The 17,590-nt window shown below is 49.7% G+C and overlaps 8 protein-coding genes across 8 annotated transcripts; 4 read left to right on the top strand and 4 right to left on the bottom strand.

Moving 5' to 3' along the window:
* Positions 1 to 690: 690 nt before the first annotated feature.
* On the top strand, positions 691 to 3,075 carry MYCFIDRAFT_204797 (uncharacterized protein; the record flags this gene model as incomplete). The annotated part of the gene is made up of 4 exons (XM_007931908.1): positions 691 to 1,497; positions 1,552 to 2,554; positions 2,615 to 2,879; positions 3,028 to 3,075. The coding sequence occupies exons 1-4, from the start codon at positions 1,149 to 1,151 to the stop codon at positions 3,073 to 3,075; spliced, it is 1,665 nt and encodes a 554-aa protein (XP_007930099.1). The 5' UTR covers positions 691 to 1,148.
* Positions 3,057 to 4,433, bottom strand: MYCFIDRAFT_34751 (uncharacterized protein; the record flags this gene model as incomplete). Its single annotated transcript, XM_007931457.1, has 1 exon — positions 3,057 to 4,433. One exon carries the CDS (start codon positions 4,431 to 4,433, stop codon positions 3,057 to 3,059), a length of 1,377 nt encoding a protein of 458 aa, XP_007929648.1.
* A 3,512-nt stretch (positions 4,434 to 7,945) lies between these two features.
* Positions 7,946 to 8,261, bottom strand: MYCFIDRAFT_177972 (uncharacterized protein; the record flags this gene model as incomplete). Its single annotated transcript, XM_007931907.1, has 4 exons — positions 7,946 to 8,052; positions 8,095 to 8,117; positions 8,148 to 8,173; positions 8,226 to 8,261. 4 exons carry the CDS (start codon positions 8,259 to 8,261, stop codon positions 7,946 to 7,948), a joined length of 192 nt encoding a protein of 63 aa, XP_007930098.1.
* Positions 8,262 to 8,306: 45 nt separating this feature from the next.
* Positions 8,307 to 9,473, top strand: MYCFIDRAFT_34540 (uncharacterized protein; the record flags this gene model as incomplete). Its single annotated transcript, XM_007931444.1, has 1 exon — positions 8,307 to 9,473. The coding sequence occupies one exon, from the start codon at positions 8,307 to 8,309 to the stop codon at positions 9,471 to 9,473; it is 1,167 nt and encodes a 388-aa protein (XP_007929635.1).
* Positions 9,474 to 12,069: 2,596 nt separating this feature from the next.
* On the bottom strand, positions 12,070 to 12,471 carry MYCFIDRAFT_8837 (uncharacterized protein; the record flags this gene model as incomplete). The annotated part of the gene is made up of 1 exon (XM_007931398.1): positions 12,070 to 12,471. A coding segment is annotated over one exon (402 nt), but the record flags the coding sequence as incomplete, so codon positions are not given.
* A 167-nt stretch (positions 12,472 to 12,638) lies between these two features.
* On the top strand, positions 12,639 to 13,417 carry MYCFIDRAFT_71916 (uncharacterized protein). The gene is made up of 4 exons (XM_007931613.1): positions 12,639 to 12,719; positions 12,770 to 12,805; positions 12,860 to 12,997; positions 13,116 to 13,417. The coding sequence occupies exons 1-4, from the start codon at positions 12,660 to 12,662 to the stop codon at positions 13,254 to 13,256; spliced, it is 375 nt and encodes a 124-aa protein (XP_007929804.1). The 5' UTR covers positions 12,639 to 12,659; the 3' UTR covers positions 13,257 to 13,417.
* Positions 13,418 to 13,626: 209 nt separating this feature from the next.
* Positions 13,627 to 14,096, bottom strand: MYCFIDRAFT_112427 (uncharacterized protein; the record flags this gene model as incomplete). The annotated part of the gene is made up of 2 exons (XM_007931906.1): positions 13,627 to 13,927; positions 13,987 to 14,096. Coding segments are annotated over 2 exons (411 nt in total), but the record flags the coding sequence as incomplete, so codon positions are not given.
* A 406-nt stretch (positions 14,097 to 14,502) lies between these two features.
* Positions 14,503 to 17,457, top strand: MYCFIDRAFT_167247 (uncharacterized protein). The gene is made up of 3 exons (XM_007931905.1): positions 14,503 to 14,711; positions 14,784 to 16,339; positions 16,396 to 17,457. The coding sequence occupies exons 1-3, from the start codon at positions 14,694 to 14,696 to the stop codon at positions 17,381 to 17,383; spliced, it is 2,562 nt and encodes an 853-aa protein (XP_007930096.1). The 5' UTR covers positions 14,503 to 14,693; the 3' UTR covers positions 17,384 to 17,457.
* Positions 17,458 to 17,590: the final 133 nt, after the last annotated feature.

Genomic DNA, 17,590 nt, shown 5'->3' with positions numbered 1-17,590 from the left:
CTGATCCAGCTTATCCAGAACGTTGGTGCTCGCATCGACAGCACAAAGCACTCGTATTTCCTCGGGTCTGAGGGCGATTTCGTTGAGTACATTATCAGCTTCTTCGAGCTTGTTTCGCAGAATTCTAACACTTCTTGCTAATGGTCGGTAAGGACTAGTGGATCTCTGACCTAGTCGATGGATCCGGTCAGTCGTCATGCTCTGACAGCTGTGATATGGAGGAGAGGCATACATTGACAGTACAGCTTATGCGCCAAGGCTTTCGTGTTCTGCACATCGTTGACGGCTGACATAGGATCCATTGCAGGCAAAGATTGCCCAAGTGATGGGCCAAAGTGAAGTCAAACGAGAGCGACCAGTCGATGCAGCAATGTCTGCAGTATTTCAGAAGCAGACCCGTCTATGGCAAAGTAAGCTGCTGCAGTATCCCGGGGTCTGTCAGCATATTTCTTTGATGGAGCGGGTCTGAGAACGATTCTTGATCCATATGCAGGACCTTGTCTCTTGCCGCAGGCGGACGGCATGTGAGAACATTGACCACAATCGAACTAGACTCTATCAGGCTAGTTCCATCACAGCCGCAGATCACGTGGCTGTCAGAGTCTTGGCTTGTGTTCCCTGAGGCTGACTTTCATGTTGGATCTGCACCACGGATTTTGTAGGCGACAACACATGTCCATAACGTTAGGCGTCAATGCTCTCTCTGCTACACAACATCACTGGCTTATCGTCGAGCACCATTCTGCCATTCCCTGCTTCCGTCCAGCCACCCGGCGATCCTTGCAGAGACACAGCTGCAGCTACAGCTTCGTCCTACTTATTCTTGGTCTGAATGCACATACGGCACGGCTTGACAGCTCTCAAGCATGCATGCCTGGCACATGGAGCTCTCCATCTGCGCCCGCAAGGCTGAAATCTTAATGTTCCATTCCACGGAAGCAGGCAAAGGTGCCGCCTTGCTTCACACCCGCCTGGACCTTGCGTAAGGCCGGCTCATTGATTGGACGCCGAACATCTCAGCTCCCTCGCGGGCGGCATTGTCCTGGCGCAAGCAATGTGGTGGCAGCAGCCCTCACAGCCGTTGTGCTGCCTTACGTACCTGAGTCTCATGGAGGCCAGGGCCTTGTGAGCTATGGGCAGCGCTATCCATGATCAGCTCAACGTTCGCACAGCATGCGATGAGGTCGTGTTGTACTTCACTTTCAGCCAGCATTGTTGTTGACCGCTATCGTCCTCTTCATCTTATTCCCATCACACACAGCTGCACAAAAGTCAACGACATCGATTGCCTTATTCTACTGACCATGGCTCATCAACCAGAGAAGGTGCCATTGCAGCTCAGAACACACGACACTGCTCCACGCGGACGAGAGCCACCGCGCGACGACGCCTTGATCCCGCTTGGCTGGAAGTACAAGCAGTTCTTTGGTCTGCCATATTATGCCTCTCCACAGCTTCAGCTGGTTCTCGTGGCATTCATTTGCTTTCTATGCCCAGGTCAGTAGGCTTGGCGTCTAATGATTTCACGAACCGCGACTGACCTAGAAACAGGCATGTTCAATGCCGTCAATGGCTTAGGCGGCGGTGGTCAGGCCTTCGATCAGTCTCCTGCAAGCTCTGACTCCAACAGCGCTCTGTATGCCACATTTGCAGTCGTCGGCTTCTTCGCCGGAACCATCACCAATACCCTTGGTATAAAGTTTGCTCTGGGCTTCGGTGGCATCGGATACTCAGTCTACATCTCGGCCTATCTCTGTTACAACCATACTTTCAACTACGGCTATATTGTATTCGCAGGATTCTTCTTAGGATGTTGCGCGGGAGTTCTCTGGAGCGCTCAAGGTCAGATCATGATGTCTTACCCGAACGAAGCCTCGAAAGGACGATACATCTCGTGGTTCTGGGCAATCTTCAACCTTGGAGGCGTGATTGGTAGCCTTGTGCCCTTGGCCCAGAATATTCACAACACCTCAAGTGAGAGAGTGAGCGATGGAACCTACATCGGCTTCCTGTGCTTGACTTTTGCTGGTGCCTTGCTGGCCTGGACACTTGTCGATGCGAAGCACGTCGTGAGGATGGATGGCTCTCGCGTCATTCTCATGAAGAATCCAACATGGAAGACCGAATTGCTCGGGCTGTGGGAGACCATCTTTACAGATCCCTATATCCTGTGCCTTTTCCCCATGTTCTTTGCGAGTAACTGGTTCTACACCTATCAATTCAACGATGTCAACCTTGCACAATTCAACATCCGAACAAGGTCTTTGAACAACACCCTGTACTGGCTCGCACAAATTGCCGGCTCAGGCATGTTTGGATTTGCCCTCGATATCAACAAGATTCGAAGAGCAACGCGGGCAATTCTCGCATGGGTAGCTCTTCTAGTTCTAACGTTCGCGATCTGGGGCGGCGGGTATGCCTTCCAAATGGGCTACACCCGTGCTCAGGTCAAGGCTACTCCAGATGAGCGCAGAAGAGATTGGACCGACAGCGACTATATTGGCCCTATGTTCCTGTACATCTTCTACGGCTTCTACGACGCTGCGTGGCAGACGTGCGTGTACTGGTGAGCATCGTCACTACATTCAATGTGTCCAGCACTAACACATCACAGGTTCATGGGTGCCATGACAAACAATGGCCGCAAGCTAGCGAATTTTGCCGGCTTCTACAAAGGCATTCAGTCAGCCGGAGCAGCCATCATCTGGCGATTGGATGGTCTTGACAATGCACCAGAGTATATGACTCTGTTCATCAGCAATTGGGTCCTCCTTGCAGGATCCTTAGTCATCGCTGCCCCAGTGATGTTCTGGAAGATCCGTGATACTGTCTCACTCGAAGATGACTTGAGATTCACTGATGAGACGATGGACGACATCGTGCCACAGCAGCATCAGCATAGGAAAATGGAGAGCATTGACTCGGATGCGTCATACCAGGACCGAGCGTAAGCAGGTCGAGTCGAAGTCCCTCAGTCAGAGACCACGAAAGAGACGAATTCCATGATCATGACATATGTATCTCTAGACTCTATCCATACCCAAAATGTTCCAATTCTACAACCCAAACCTCTGATTCAACGCCAAAACCTGCTCAACCATCGCCTCTGCTGCACCCAAATAATTCGTCGGCGTACACAACTCCTCAATCCTCTCCCTCTCCAAAACCTTCACAACCTCCTCCTTCTCAACCAAAACATCACACAACGTCCTCTTGCCATCTTCCCCTTCAATCGTCTCCTTACAACTCTCATACACAATCTCATGAGCCTTCTGTCTCCCCACCGACTTCGCCAATTCCATCATCACAGCCTCAGCCACAATCAGTCCGCGCGTAGATTCCAAATTCCTCTTCATAGCATCAGTATTAACCACAAGTCCCGAAAGCGCAAAATCAGTCTGCGCTAAAGCTCCCACAGCAACCACAAAAGCTTCCGGCACAGCAGCCCATTCCAAATGCCAAGGCCCCGTCGCCCTCTCGAAATCCGTCAGCATAGCATCGAAACCCAGACTCGCAGTATTCCTTAAAATTTTCGCCGAAGCTAGGATGATCTCACTAGAAATCGGGTTCCGTTTCTGAGGCATTGTAGAACTCGCTCCCCGGTGAGGAACGAAAGGTTCCCTGATTTCCGAAACTTCGTTCGCGGACATGAAAATCATATCTGTGGCGATTTTTCCCAACGTTCCGCCCACGAGCGCTAGGAACGAGAGGATTTCTGCGATGCCGTCGCGCGCGCTGTGCCAGGTTATATGTGGATCTTTGAGATTTAGGATTTTGGCGAGAGAGGAGCGGACGGATAGTGAGGTTTCGGGGTCTGGGCCGAGAGATGCGAGGGTTCCTGCTGCGCCGCCGAATTGGACGAGGAGGCAGCGGGGTTTGAGTTGGTCGAGGCGTTCGAGGTGGCGGTGGAGGGAGGAGAGGTAGACGGCGCATTTGTAGCCGAAAGTCACGGGTAGGGCGTGTTGGAGATGGGTTCGGCCTGGCATGGGGGTGTTTTTGTGATTTGAGGATAGGGAGGAGAGGGTTTTGATGATGGTTCGGAGTTTTTCTTCGATGAGGACGAGACCGGATTTTATCTGGAGCATTGATGCTGTGTCTTGGATGTCTTGGGTTGTGGCTCCCCAGTGCACGTATGCTCCGGCTTCTTCACCACATGCTGCTGAGAGCTGGCGGACTAGAGGGAGGATGGGATAGCCTACGATTTCTGTTTCTTTGGCGAGTCGATCGTGGTCTAGTTCCAGTTCGGCTGCAGTTCTTGAGATTTCGCGTGCTGCTTGTTCTGGGATGACACCGCATTGTGCCTGTGCACGAGCTAACGCTGCTTCTACTACTAGACAATATCGAACGTATTGCTGGTCTTCGAAAATGTCTCGGATTGCTTGTGTTCCGAAGAGATCTCTGAAAAGGAAGGAATCTATCGCACTGACGGGCATTTTGAGGTGGTCGTGCAGAATGAAGTTTGACAAGAAATAAGTAAGAAGAGAACACCACACCTCTGATGATATCGTACTGACCGTGCTATTGGAGTTCTTCAACTCCTCAATAGCATGGGAATGCCTGGTTGGATATTGTTGCGGTCGACACGAAGAAGCAGGAGAGTCTGATGATGAGTGGGCTTTGTATGTACGTGTTGTGGTTGAAATATACCGCGACTTATTCACACGCGTTAGCCAGAGCACGTGCGATCCCAGCCACTGAATGACCTCATCTCATGCTTGGCTGCGGTTGTTGTTTGGTGCCAATATCCGGGGTTGCGTCAGCCTACTTCACCCCTCGCCCTAGCTCGGGGAATTAAACTATACGTAAAATCGCACTTTCCTAGTAAGCTATACGTAAAAGTCGATAACGGCGATGTTGTAGAGCATATGTGATAGGAAACTAAATATAAGTACGATAAGGGTTAAGAGACAGTAGATTTCCGGTATATTAGCGACTAAATTGCGACCGTAGGACCTCAATCCGGCCTCTTAGCAAACCTCGAGTCTACTATATAATCAACTACTTTACTAGTCGGCCTATATATCTATTATATAACTGCTACCTCTTCTTACTAGGTAAATAGCCTATTACTATTATGTCTACTATCTATACTATCTACCTCTTCTAGCTTAATTAGGTTGTTCTTACTACTAGCAATAGCGCTATTATAACGGCTAGATTTCTTCGGAGGCTCGTAGAAGTAGCGCTTGCTTTATATAGACTTATAGCAGCGGCGAGGAGATACTAAATAAGGCTAGATTGCGGTGTGTATAGTATCTTTATTAGGCAGCGCTTCGTCTTATTGTAGCTAGTCTAACCGAGTGTTAGGTTCTTGCGCGAATAGGCTATTTAGTCGTCGCTTCGACTTAACGGTCTATACTATAATATCGTCTTTATAGTCGTAGGTACGAGTTAGTAGTAATAACGTGCTTATTAGTAACTAAGTGTAAGTAATATCGCCGCTCTCGGTAGTATTAGTATACCGCCTATAGAAGTAGATAACGTTAGCGTACGGATCGCTAGTCTTCTTTAATATAAGGTTGTTATCGGTAGCGAAAAGTCGTAGGTTAAAGACTCGTTATAGCGGCTTATCGATAGACTAGAGCTTAACGTCTATCTACTTAGTCTTGCTATTGTTATTAAATACTACTCGGAAGGCTTTACTATACTTAAGTCGATAGGTGCGTACTTTATTACAAGCATTCTCTACCTTATAGAGTATCTTCCGGCGGTCGTTATTAGCTAGGTCCTTATCCTATTAGGTAAGTTGCGAGCGCAATTTATCGGCCTCGATAGCACCTGCTCTTATAAGCCGATTTAGCTACTCCTTCTATCGCTTCTTTACGCGTTTAACGATACTTATAGACTAATATTTACGCTTGTATTCTTTGCCCTTATAAATAGCTATATTAACTAACAACTCGTATGCCCTCTTTGTATCCTTTATAGGTAAAGAGGAAAATAGGTTAAATATATAGTCGATACCGAGTAGGGTTAGCTTTAGATACGAGCGTCGAAAGTCCTTACGAGCTTATATAGTACTACGAGACGTCTTAATCGTACGAGGGCTAGTCGTAGTATTTAGAAGCTATTACGGCAATTCAGGGGTAGGGGTCCGGATTCGCTAAGGAGGTAACGACGGTATATCTTAAGCAATTATGTTCTCGAGATCCCCTAGGTAGTAACGATTATTAGCGCGAAATAGGCTATTTAGATCGATAATAGTAGGCTCGGCGGAATAGCCTTACTCGACCGAGGCGATATATTCCTACTAAGCAATCTCCGCTATCGCTAGCGATTCTATATACTAGGTTTCCTCCTATACTAATTCGCCCTCAATTACTTACTAGTTCTAATTCTAGTCTATAGTACTATACTAATCTCGAATATACTTACAAGGCACCTCCCTATTCGTTAGGAATATACCTATCTTACGGAATGCCGACTATACGTTATAGTTAGTAAATGTCTTCGCCCGAATAGATGCTAGCGCCTCTATAAACTTAGGTATACTAAACTCGCTAACGCTACGGTATATAGCTTCTAAAACCGCCTATCTATACCTTAACTTATATACTTAGAATAATATAACGTCTAGAGGCTATATAAAGTGCGAAGTATATAGTTATAGGCCCTATAATTGAATCCTATATCGCTTCGTAAAGGCCGCGAATTCCTTAAAGCAGTAAGAGCCGTAATTGTCGCATAGAAGCACCCTCTATTTATTTAGATCCTTAGGCCTTATCTTACGCTTAAACTAGCGGATATAATACATAGCAGTATTATCTGTTATATAGCTAGACTCGTTAACAGTAATTAAGAAGTTGTCTTTGCCTATTATTATTAGTAGGTAACGTTGCTAGCAGTAACGTTATTCTTGCCTAAGGCAATCTACGAGACTAACCTTACGAAGGAATCTACCTCTCTTAAACTATTACTGCCTTAATAATTAACTAATAGTCTATTACTACACTATAGGCATTAATAGTCTCGACGACGGTTATATACGTCCGGTTGCTATTATACTCGGTCTAGGCGCGGCGCTTAGTGTCTATTATAACGATATACTCGTTGCTACTAATTCTAACTCGGAAACTAGTCTTATCGAAATTCTATAGGTTCTGCGGCTTTACCTTTAGTCGCAATAATATCGCCTTAAACCGGTTAAACTAGCCTCTTATTATAGAAGGGTCGTAAGCCTCCTTACGCTAAACCTTAATCGGTTTAGACTTAACTTTGCTAAGTCTATAGCGCTTAAGAAACCTATCCGCCTAGTCTACTCTAAACGGCGCGATTATGTCTCTTAATATATAATCTAGTAGTAGACTCGCTAGTATATCTATCGCTACTATAACGATTAGCGCTACTAGTAAGAATATACCTATTGCGTCTCTTTCTCGACAATAATCCGCTAGCGCTAGCTCCTGCGACTAGTCTAGTTTAGTATTAGTTGCCGGTCGATCTAGCAGTAATCTACGACCCCTAATCCGCTAGTATATATGTAAATATAGGTTAGTTGCCTTCTTACTCTTATAAAGCGCTCGAAGGCTAATTTTAACTAATAAGATAGCCTCTAACTCGCGGTATTTCGCAATAACGCGGTCTACTACCCTCTCTGCCCTCTCTGTCTCGGTTAACCGCTCGGCGCGTATCCTCCTCTTTACATTTTCGACCTTCTTACGCCCTATACCGAATTTTCTATATAATACGTATAGTAGAATAGAAGGAATAAGAGAAACAGGGGGAGCACGAGGAATACGCGTTTTAGAATGAGGTAGACGCGCCTGCTAAGCGATTATATAAGGAAATAGCGGCAGCGAGGTCTATAACTACTACCTACTTAGATACGGTTATATATATAATATTTAGACTCGCGGTTTTATACTATATATAACTGGATATCCGAATAGGACCGGAAACTACTATTTATCGAGTTTTACGTATAGTCTACTAACAAAGTGCGATTTTACGTATGGCTAGAAACCCCGCGATCAGCGGGCGTGAAGTGTGTGACGGTCCTGACGGAACCCTGGATACGATGCCCTATGCGCGACACGATGAGGCTGCGCCCAACTTTACGATTACGATGCACGACTCGTCGCATGCCTTAGTTACCATATCTTAAGTCAGCAATGAGCCTCACACATCCGGTGTGAACTATGTCCTACCTTCCCAATGCATCCTTACCAACATCCTACAACCAATCCTACAACCAATCCTACTGCCTAGCCGGAGCGCATACCAACCATCAGCTCTTTAACCACCCGACTATCCTGCTGCATAGTCCTCCCACAATAGCTGCCTAGCAGCCGCATCTCCTTCGAGCAATGGGAGACGCAGAGCACTACGACTCCACAGCGCGAGCGCTCGCCGCCGACTTCGATTACAACGACTCCTCCGACGAGCCCATCACCCCGACCTCCCACCCCCGCCGAATAAACAGTCCACTATGGTCGCGACGCTCCCTCGACTCCGGCAGCACTCGCCCACGCACAACAAAAGACCGATGGCTACAAACCGCGGAGAAATACAACCGTCAAGCATCACGACTCTGGTCCAAACTCACGCTCCTCCAAAAATCTCTCCTCGTCCTCTTCAGCCTCACATCCCTGACAATCACCCTACTCATAGTAATCTACAACGAGAAATTCTTCGCCTACTTCGCCCCCGCCGCGAAAAAATGGCGAAATCTCCCAGCCGGATGGTTGATCCTCTGGGTCATGGCATTCTTCGTCTCCTTCCCACCCATGATCGGCTACAGCACATGCGTCACAATCGCCGGCTTCGTCTTCGGGATGCAAGGCTGGTTCATCATGGCAAGCGCAACGGTGATCGGCTCGACCACCTCCTTCATCGTCAGCCGAACCGTTTTGAAAAAATACGTGAGTCGCATGACGGAGAAGAATAAACGTTTCGCGGCTTTGTCGCTGGTGTTGAAACACGATGGATTGAAACTTTTGGTGATGATAAGATTGTGTCCGTTACCGTATTCTTTTGCGAATGGAGCCATTTCTACGATTCCGACGGTTTCGTGGCGCAATTTCGCGATTGCGACGGCGATTGCGAGTCCGAAGTTGTTGTTGCATGTTTTTGTGGGCGCGCGATTAGGGGATATTGCGGAGAATGGGGCTTCGATGGATACGAAGACGAAAGTTGTGAGTTATGTGAGTGCGCTTGTTGGGATTGTGGTTGGGGGCTTGACGGGGTATTTGATTTATGCGAGGACGGCGGCGAGGGCGAAGGAGTTGGAGACGGCTGACGAGGGGCAACCCAGGAGGAGGAATAGTAGTGCGGGAGAGTATATTGATGATGGAGAGGTGGAGAGGGGAGATGATGATATGATGAGCTTGCATACCACTGTCTATGAGGATGATCTGGATACTGGGTATAGAGATGAGTTTACAGATGAAGAAGATGCTGTGGAGCGAGATCCTTTTGATGCTGGAGATGGTCCCGAGGATGAGGAGACTGCTAGTAAGAAAGGAAAGGAATAGAGATAGATAGAACCATGGACAACGAATGCGTGAAAATCACTTTCGATGTAATCAGCTACTTGTAGCAATTGTACATCTATCATGATAAGAGATGCTTTCGCAGTCCTGGTTCCAGCGAATTGGGTATCATCAGAAGCAATCACCCGCCCGCGCCGCGCCAGTAAGAAGAGCGATGTTGGTAAGTACACGATCATGGTGAAAATGCCATGACATCCTCTTCGTACACATCCTTTCGTGAAGCGAAAGCCGCTTTCAGCTCTTTCAGCAACTCACCAGGACCTGTCGCGTCCACATTACCACCAGCAGTCACAAGTAACTTGTGCAAGTTGGCCGTCAAAGATAAAATATGCGAAGACGCGGCATCCAGATCCTTTGGTGCCGGAAGGGCTGGCTCATTGAAGCCAAGGAAGGAGGCGTCATCAATCTTGTCGGCCAAAGTCTTGATCGAGTCAGTCGTTAGAGGTAACATCAAATGATGTGTACCTTGTCCAGCCGGGATACGCTCAAGTGGCAGACGCGAGGACTTTGTGCGCGCGAGCTTGTTCGAACTCTTGCGTCTCCTGCTCGTCGGCGGGCGATCTCCATCTTCTGCTGCAAGATTGATAAAATCTGGTTCTGGTTCGGCAGCGTGAGCATTCGTGCTCATTTCTCGAAGTGCTCGACGCTCACTGGTCTTACGACGTTTCGTTGTGCGTTTTTCTGGCTGTTCGAAAGCGCCGACTCGTTCTCCGAAGCCAGCGAGCTCGCTAGCAGGTATGAATCCGCGCTGTTCTGGTTCTGGTCGTGACTCTGCTGTTCCAAGGTTCTCCTGCTCTGCGTCCTCCTTTCGCTGCGTGCGTGTACTTTGCTCGTTCGTAGTCCGGCCATAATTGCGGCTTTCAATCATGGCGGCAATATTGCTGTCATTACTGCGACCTACGAATTCTCGAATATCGCGGTTCTGTCTTGGAGGCGTCAACGGATGTGGTAGCTGGTCCAAATCGCCGAGCTCGCCTTGCATAATCAGACCGTCGGAGTCCTCTTGCTGTCGATTTCGTGCTCGGGCACGAGACCTGCCCGCATTCTGTGGAAACTCAAACCATGTTCTGTCTCTGGGCGATTGACTTATGAGTGGTGACACAAAAGGCTTCATCAAGCTGCTTTGCAGGGGCTGCTTTCTAGGACTCCGCCGAGGCCGAGTGCTGACATCTGCAATCGCCTCAAGAGGAGTGCCAGCAGCAGGTTCGGGCTGAGAAGATGGTTCGTAGCTGTACTGTGGCCGTTGCTGTCTCGGCGCTTCAGCGAAGGCCTTATTCAGATCGAGAGCCACGCCGGGCATGTATGGTTGCGGTTCCGGCAAGGCGGAAGATTGCACGACTCGACCATCTCGTGCCAGCCGCAAGTTTGGCACATGATCAGAAGGATGAAATGTCTCCGCTGGAGGAGTCGGCGAAGAAGGGCGAGGCGTCGGTAATATCTCGGAGTCTAAATAGATCTGACCATGCTTGATGGGAGAGCTCGGGACATTGGGAAGTGTTTCATCGCGAGGAGTATTCGTGAGATCATATGTCGTTGGTGTGGGCAAACGCCGTCCAACAGATGCGTTCAGCTTTGCCATGACCCAAGGATTGGAAACATTGACATCCTTTCTGGCCTGACGCAGCTCTTCAAAATCGTCTTCAGTCCGGCCTGTGGATGGCCTTTGATCCAGCAAGTCTAGGTCATCCTCGTCACAACCATACATGTTTGACCGAGTCTTTCGATATGATGGCTGAGAGGATTCTTCTTCGTCGATGAGCTGAGAGGCAGGTCGCATCAGTCCAATCTCATCTTCTGACTCTTCCAACACTCTAGCCTGTTTATGCGGCATGTCCAGCGCTACTGCCTCGGGAGCGGCCGCGAGACCAAGACTGCAGGATGGCATTGCATTAAGCTCTGCAACGGGCTGTTCAGGATCTTCATGTCGAGGAAGCTCCTTTGCATATACTGCCGAGAAGAGCTTTCTCGCAGCATCAGTGATCAGAGTAGAGTCTTCAAACAGCAAGTCGTCCTTGCTTGGCTCTAGGTTTGCATCGTAACTTCCAGGTGGACAGCTGAGCTCCAGATAGAGGAATGGGTCCTTGACATCGGCCAAGGCAGGACTGCTATTCTTCAAATTCTCGCGATAAATTTTGCAGATTTGCTTGAATGTGCCTCTGGATGCATTGACTGGTCGATGGTCGACTGAGATAAAGGCTCCATGGTTGGCAATCTTGCTTCCATCAGCATCGCAATGCGGCAAGAAGGTTTGAACTGTGAAGCCTGAATCTTCAAGAACGGACCAGGTGCACTGTTGAGTGCACGCAGCGCCGACGACCTTGAAAGCCACGTCTTCAGCATTGCCTTTCGGCTTTGGTGCATATATCCAGCCGGCCTTGTTGTCTTTGGCCTTTAGCACGCGTAAGGATAATCGAACATGGGAGCGAGCGAAAGCGTAGGCTTGCAAGGTGCGCTTGATCTTCTTCAAGCAGTTCTCTGCACTTTTCAACACTACTTGCCTTCTGACAGGATTGTTCTTGGTGAAGTCAGTGATTCGCACAGTAGTGCCCACAGGCAGAGATGCCTTGTCTTGGCCTGTAACTTCGCCTTTCTGATTGATCTTCAAAGCTGCTGCGACAGCTTCGCCCTCAACTCGAGTGCTGATGGTCAAGGTGCCACTCAGCTCTGCTGCACTCGCAAGCGCTTCACCACGAAACCCTAGCGATGAGCCGCCAATGTCTTTCAGATCGTCGTCATGAGATATCTTGCTTGTGCAATAGCGTCTCGCTACTAATGATCGGTCTTCAGGGGCAACTCCATGGCCATTATCTCTGACTTGGATGACATCGACAGTGTTGTTGCTGATCTCGATCGAAATAGATGTGGCGTTCGCGTCGAGAGCGTTATCCACCAGCTCTTTGACAAGAGCAGCAGGGTCAGTCAAGACTTGAGACGCGCCCAGCGTCCGCACGGTGGCCTGCGGTAGCGCTGAGATGCCCATTACGGGTGGTCATCTCGAGTTGAGAAGTTGATGGAGGAATAGATGGGAGTTGAATGGTTCGCGATGGCGGAAGACGCGTGGGATAGCATCTCGGCAGTTCTGCCGAACCCGAACCCGAATGCGGAACAGCATCAAGCAAGCATCCAGAGCTTCGCCATTTGAGCTGCAGCATCACACCAACACCACCAATGGCCGCCCCAATCTCAGAGTATAAAGATCGAGAATTCCTCGCAGTGATAGGCGATGAAGTAACGATCCCTTCCCCCCTCCCTGAATTCTTCTAATGTCTTCTCTTCAGGACTCAGTAACCGGTATCCTTCTCGCTGGTGTGGGCGTAAGTCCAGCCGAACCATGCTCTTCGCTGAGCTTCGCTTACGCTCGAATATAGCACGTCACCGAACCTCCCGACAGTCAAAAGAATTACCTCGTTGTCGACGCCAAAACCGAAGATTCGACAATCGAATCGGCTTTCAAGGCTTTTACGAAAGAGAGGAAGGATATTGCGATTTTGCTAATAAACCAACATGTAAGTCCGATCGACACGAGCCGTAAGCGCAGCGAACCCATATAATTATTCGAAAGGAAGAGTCTGCTTGCTGGATTGCGCTCGGTAAGATACACTCGCTTACGCTCGTGTCATGCAGATCGCGGACAGAATACGAGGACAAGTAGACGGATTCGCAGAAGCATTTCCTTCGGTGTTGGAGATTCCGAGCAAAGATCACCCGTATGATCCTGAGAAGGATAGTGTTATGAAGAGGGTTAGGAAGTTGTTTGGAGAGTAGACAGACATCTCATGAAACGAGAGGCGAGACATGGTGTTCAAGGGCATGGGCGATACGTTGAGGTGGCTGGGGAGGGAAATGCGGCGAGGCAGACGAGATACCATATGCATGTACGAGATACAAGAAATAAGGCGATGATCGTATCCTAGGATTCATTCACGATAGGCTATGCACAGTTTCTCTAGAAACATTACAGATTCTGGTAGGAAAGGTTTGACCGACGCCTACTTCGCCGTTTCGCTTCGCTTGGTATAATCAAATGCTGCACGCTCGCAATCTTCTCTCATCACACCTCCTCGTTGCTTCATCAGTCCTCCTAAATATCCTGCTTCGGCTCCTGCTTAAACAAGCCACCCAGCATACTTCCACCTCTGCTGAATTGAACAGTCGCAGTCAAGCACGTAATCCTCTCATCATCCTTCGTCCTCACATCCGCAAGCACAGTGTATTTTCCAGGCGGGATTTCCTTGGGAAGATCCACATCCTTAGACAATTTGATATCACCCTTCTTGATCGGACATTCGAGGTCGACGTTCTTGACCGTGTCGCACAGGTTGGCGGTCTGTCGGATGATGGTGATGAGGCCGTACTTCACGGTGAGATGGACTTGGGCGCCGTCTTCAACATCGTCGGCGAGGACACCGGAGGCGACGACTTCTAGTTTGCTGCCACTGGGAATAGATGTGAGTAAGTGGAAGACACGAGAGAGTGGATGAGAGCTGGAACTTACGCCTTGGGTGGGTTGGGGGTGAGGTCTACGCTCTTCAATGCCAGGATATCGTCTTTGGGATCTTCACAGTGCAGGAGTGGGTTCTCGCCTGGTACTGAGAGTGGATCTTCGCGCTTTGCGATTGTCGAGTGTGCAGCGACGATTGCGGCGAGGAGTGCCGAGGCGGCGAAGCTGAGAAACTTCATAATTGCAGCTGTGTGAATGCCCGGACCTTCGGGCGGTGGAGGATGGTTGTTGTGAGCGGTATGGTGCACGGCAAGGAGGAGATGTGGTGGCTGGAAGGTGGTGGTAGTGATGGCGGTGGCCAGGGAATGGCGCTAATGCGGATGGAAGAGCCTCAGCCTCATGACGATATGTTTCAGTCTCACGTGCCATGTGCGGGCAGATCCGCTGTTCGTGCCTGACGGACGCGGGAAGGGTCTCAGGCAGACATTGAAGCTCAGACGGGACAGCTGGGCACAGAACAAGAAGTTAAGAAGTTGCTGCCATTCTACACCACGCTTTTCCTCTACATTGCCTTGACGGATTCTTCCGCTCCATCTCAGAGTCGCTCTGTACGAACCTGCATACAGGAAGAATCGGGAAGGGGAAGGGGAAGGAGTTCAGGGAGAAAGGCAGAAAGGGACAAGTGGGCTGTTCCACTTCCACTTCGACAGTCCCTTGCTTCGAGCGGCATTACAGCAATTCAGAATTAGCAGGCAGACGCAATGAGGCTCGACGTAAAGGTATATGCTGAACAAAGCCATGCCATGGCGGAGGAGAAGATGTCAACGTTCGTGGCTAACCTCGATTTGCAGCGCCAACTGTTTGCGCGCAGTGAGCGTGTTAAGGGCATCGACTTCCACGCCTCGGAGCCATGGATCCTCACCACTCTCTACAGCGGCCACGTCTACATATGGTCCTACGAAACACAGAGCATTATCAAGACCTTTGAATTGACTGATGTGCCTGTGCGCGCCGGACGATTCGTCGCCCGCAAGAACTGGATTGTGTGTGGCAGCGATGACTTCCAATTGCGAGTATACAACTACAACACGTCCGAGAAGATCACCTCCTTCGAAGCACACCCAGACTACATCCGAGCGATCGTCGTACATCCGACCCAGCCCTTCGTGCTTACTGCCAGCGATGACATGACCATCAAGCTGTGGGATTGGGAGAAGGGTTGGAAGTGTGTGCAAGTCTTTGAGGGACACAGTCACTATGTCATGGGACTGGCCATCAATCCAAAAGATACCAACACATTTGCATCCGCATGTCTAGATCGAACAGTCAAGATCTGGAGTCTCGGATCAAGCACTCCCAATTTCACCCTCGAAGCACACGAGACAAAAGGCGTGAACCACGTCGACTACTACCCACAATCCGACAAGCCATACCTCCTCACTACCTCAGATGATCGGACAGTCAAGATTTGGGATTACACCACAAAAGCATTGATCGCGACTCTGGAAGGACACACATCGAATGTCTCGTTCGCATGCTACCACCCAGAACTACCAGTTATCATTTCTGGTTCAGAAGATGGCACAGTCAAAATCTGGCATGCGAACACGTATCGTCTCGAGCAGTCTTTGTCATACGGTCTGGAGCGAGCATGGTGTGTTTCGTACCAGCGAGGCAAGCAGGGCATTGCCATGGGTTTCGACGATGGTGCCGTTGTGGTGAAGATGGGTCGCGAGGAGCCGGCAGTTTCCATGGACGCATCTGGCAAGATTATCTGGGCACGACATTCCGAAATCCTCACATCAGTCATCAAGGGTGGTGACAAGAATCTCAAGGACAACCAACCCGTCTCACTCGCATCAAAAGACCTTGGAAGCACAGAAATATACCCCCAAACACTCATCCACTCGCCCAATGGCAGATTCGTCGCAGTCTGTGGAGATGGAGAATACATCATCTACACTGCTCTTGCCCTTCGTAACCAGGCTTTCGGCTCCGCTTTGGACTTTGCCTGGGCATCGAAAGAGAATGACAAGGACTATGCTATCCGGGAATCACAGTACTCGGTGAAGATCTTCCGCAACTTCAAGCCAAAAGCTGGAGATGGCACTGTGAATGTTGGCTTCACTGCTGAGGGCTTAAGTGGCGGCGTTCTGCTTGGTGTCAAAGGTCAAGGTGGTGTCGGCTTCTTCGACTGGGAGACTGGCAAGCTTGTGCGCCGAATTGAGGTCGAGCCTCGCAATGTCTACTGGTCAGAATCTGGCGAGCTCGTGTGCTTGGCTTGCGAGGACACATATTATGTCTTACGATACTCGCGAGAACAGTATGTCGCTGCTCTGCAGTCTGGCAGCGTTGACGAAGATGGTGTTGAAGATGCTTTCGAGGTTGTGTGCGATATCAACGAAAGGTATGCTTGCTTGCTTGCCTACACCCTTCGGTTCATATCACTAACGTTTCGTCTAGCGTCCGCACTGGTCAATGGGTTGGCGACTGCTTCGTCTACACCAACAGCACTAACCGCCTCAATTACCTCGTCGGTGACCAAATCTACACGGTCTCACACTTCGATCAGCCCTACTACGTCCTCGGATACCTGCCCAGAGATGGCAGAGTATACATCTGTGACAAGGACGTCAACGTCACATCCTTCGCCCTCTCTGTCAGCGTCATCGAATTCCAGACTCTTGTACTCCGTGGTGAGCTCGAAAGTGCGTTAGAAATGCTCGAACAAGGCGACATCCCTGAAGACCAAAAGACCAAGATCGCCAGGTTCCTCGAAGGACAAGGCTACAAGGAACAAGCTCTCGAGGTATCCACAGACAACGAGCACCGCTTCGAACTGGCACTATCGCTCAATGAACTCAACACGGCACTCGAATTAGCACGCGACGCAAACGCAGAGCACAAGTGGAAACTTGTCGGCGACGCAGCACTCACCGGCTGGGACTTCGTCGTCGCTGAGGAATGCTTCCGAAACGCCAAGGACCTGAGCAGTTTACTCATGTTCTACTCATCCTCGCTCAATGAAGAAGGCCTAAGATGGGTGGCCGAGAAAGCCCAGGACTCCGGCCTTTACAACATCGCATACGACTGCTTACTTCTCCTCGGCGACGTGGACGGCTGTCTCGATCTCCAAATCAAGACAGGACGTCTCGCGGAGGCCGCATTTACAGCGCACACTTACAAGCCCTCAAGAGCACAAGACATCACGAAGCAATGGAAAGGCAGCCTGGAGAAGAGCGGCAAAGGTAAGGTCGCGAGATTGGTTGGTGTTCCGGGCGAAGATGAGGAGATGTTCCCTGAGTGGGATAGTGTTTTGAAATTGGAGGCTGAGGGTGGGAGTCATGCGGATTTGATTGATGTTAGCGAACCTGCGACGAACGGTGCGGAGGCGCCTGCCCAAGTTGCTGCTGAGGTTGCGGATACGGCGGAGAAGATTGATGCTGAGTAAGTCAGGTCTTGAGGCCAACAGTGATAGAAAGCTTTATGTTTATGTATACCCGAAGACAAAAGCAGTTGGGAAGCAGATTCTCTCGTGCATGTGCCATCTTTCTTCATCCAGGGCTGGAGTCTCGCCAGGATGAGTTCAACGGCAAGCGGCAGATTCGTGACTGCGTGCACATGACAGCAATGCCCTCAACGTCGAAGCAAGCTTGGA

Source organism: Pseudocercospora fijiensis, assembly GCF_000340215.1.
Source record: "Pseudocercospora fijiensis CIRAD86 unplaced genomic scaffold MYCFIscaffold_8, whole genome shotgun sequence".
NCBI classification, from domain to species: domain Eukaryota; kingdom Fungi; phylum Ascomycota; class Dothideomycetes; order Mycosphaerellales; family Mycosphaerellaceae; genus Pseudocercospora; species Pseudocercospora fijiensis.
This window is presented reverse-complemented; position numbering and strand designations above follow the sequence as displayed.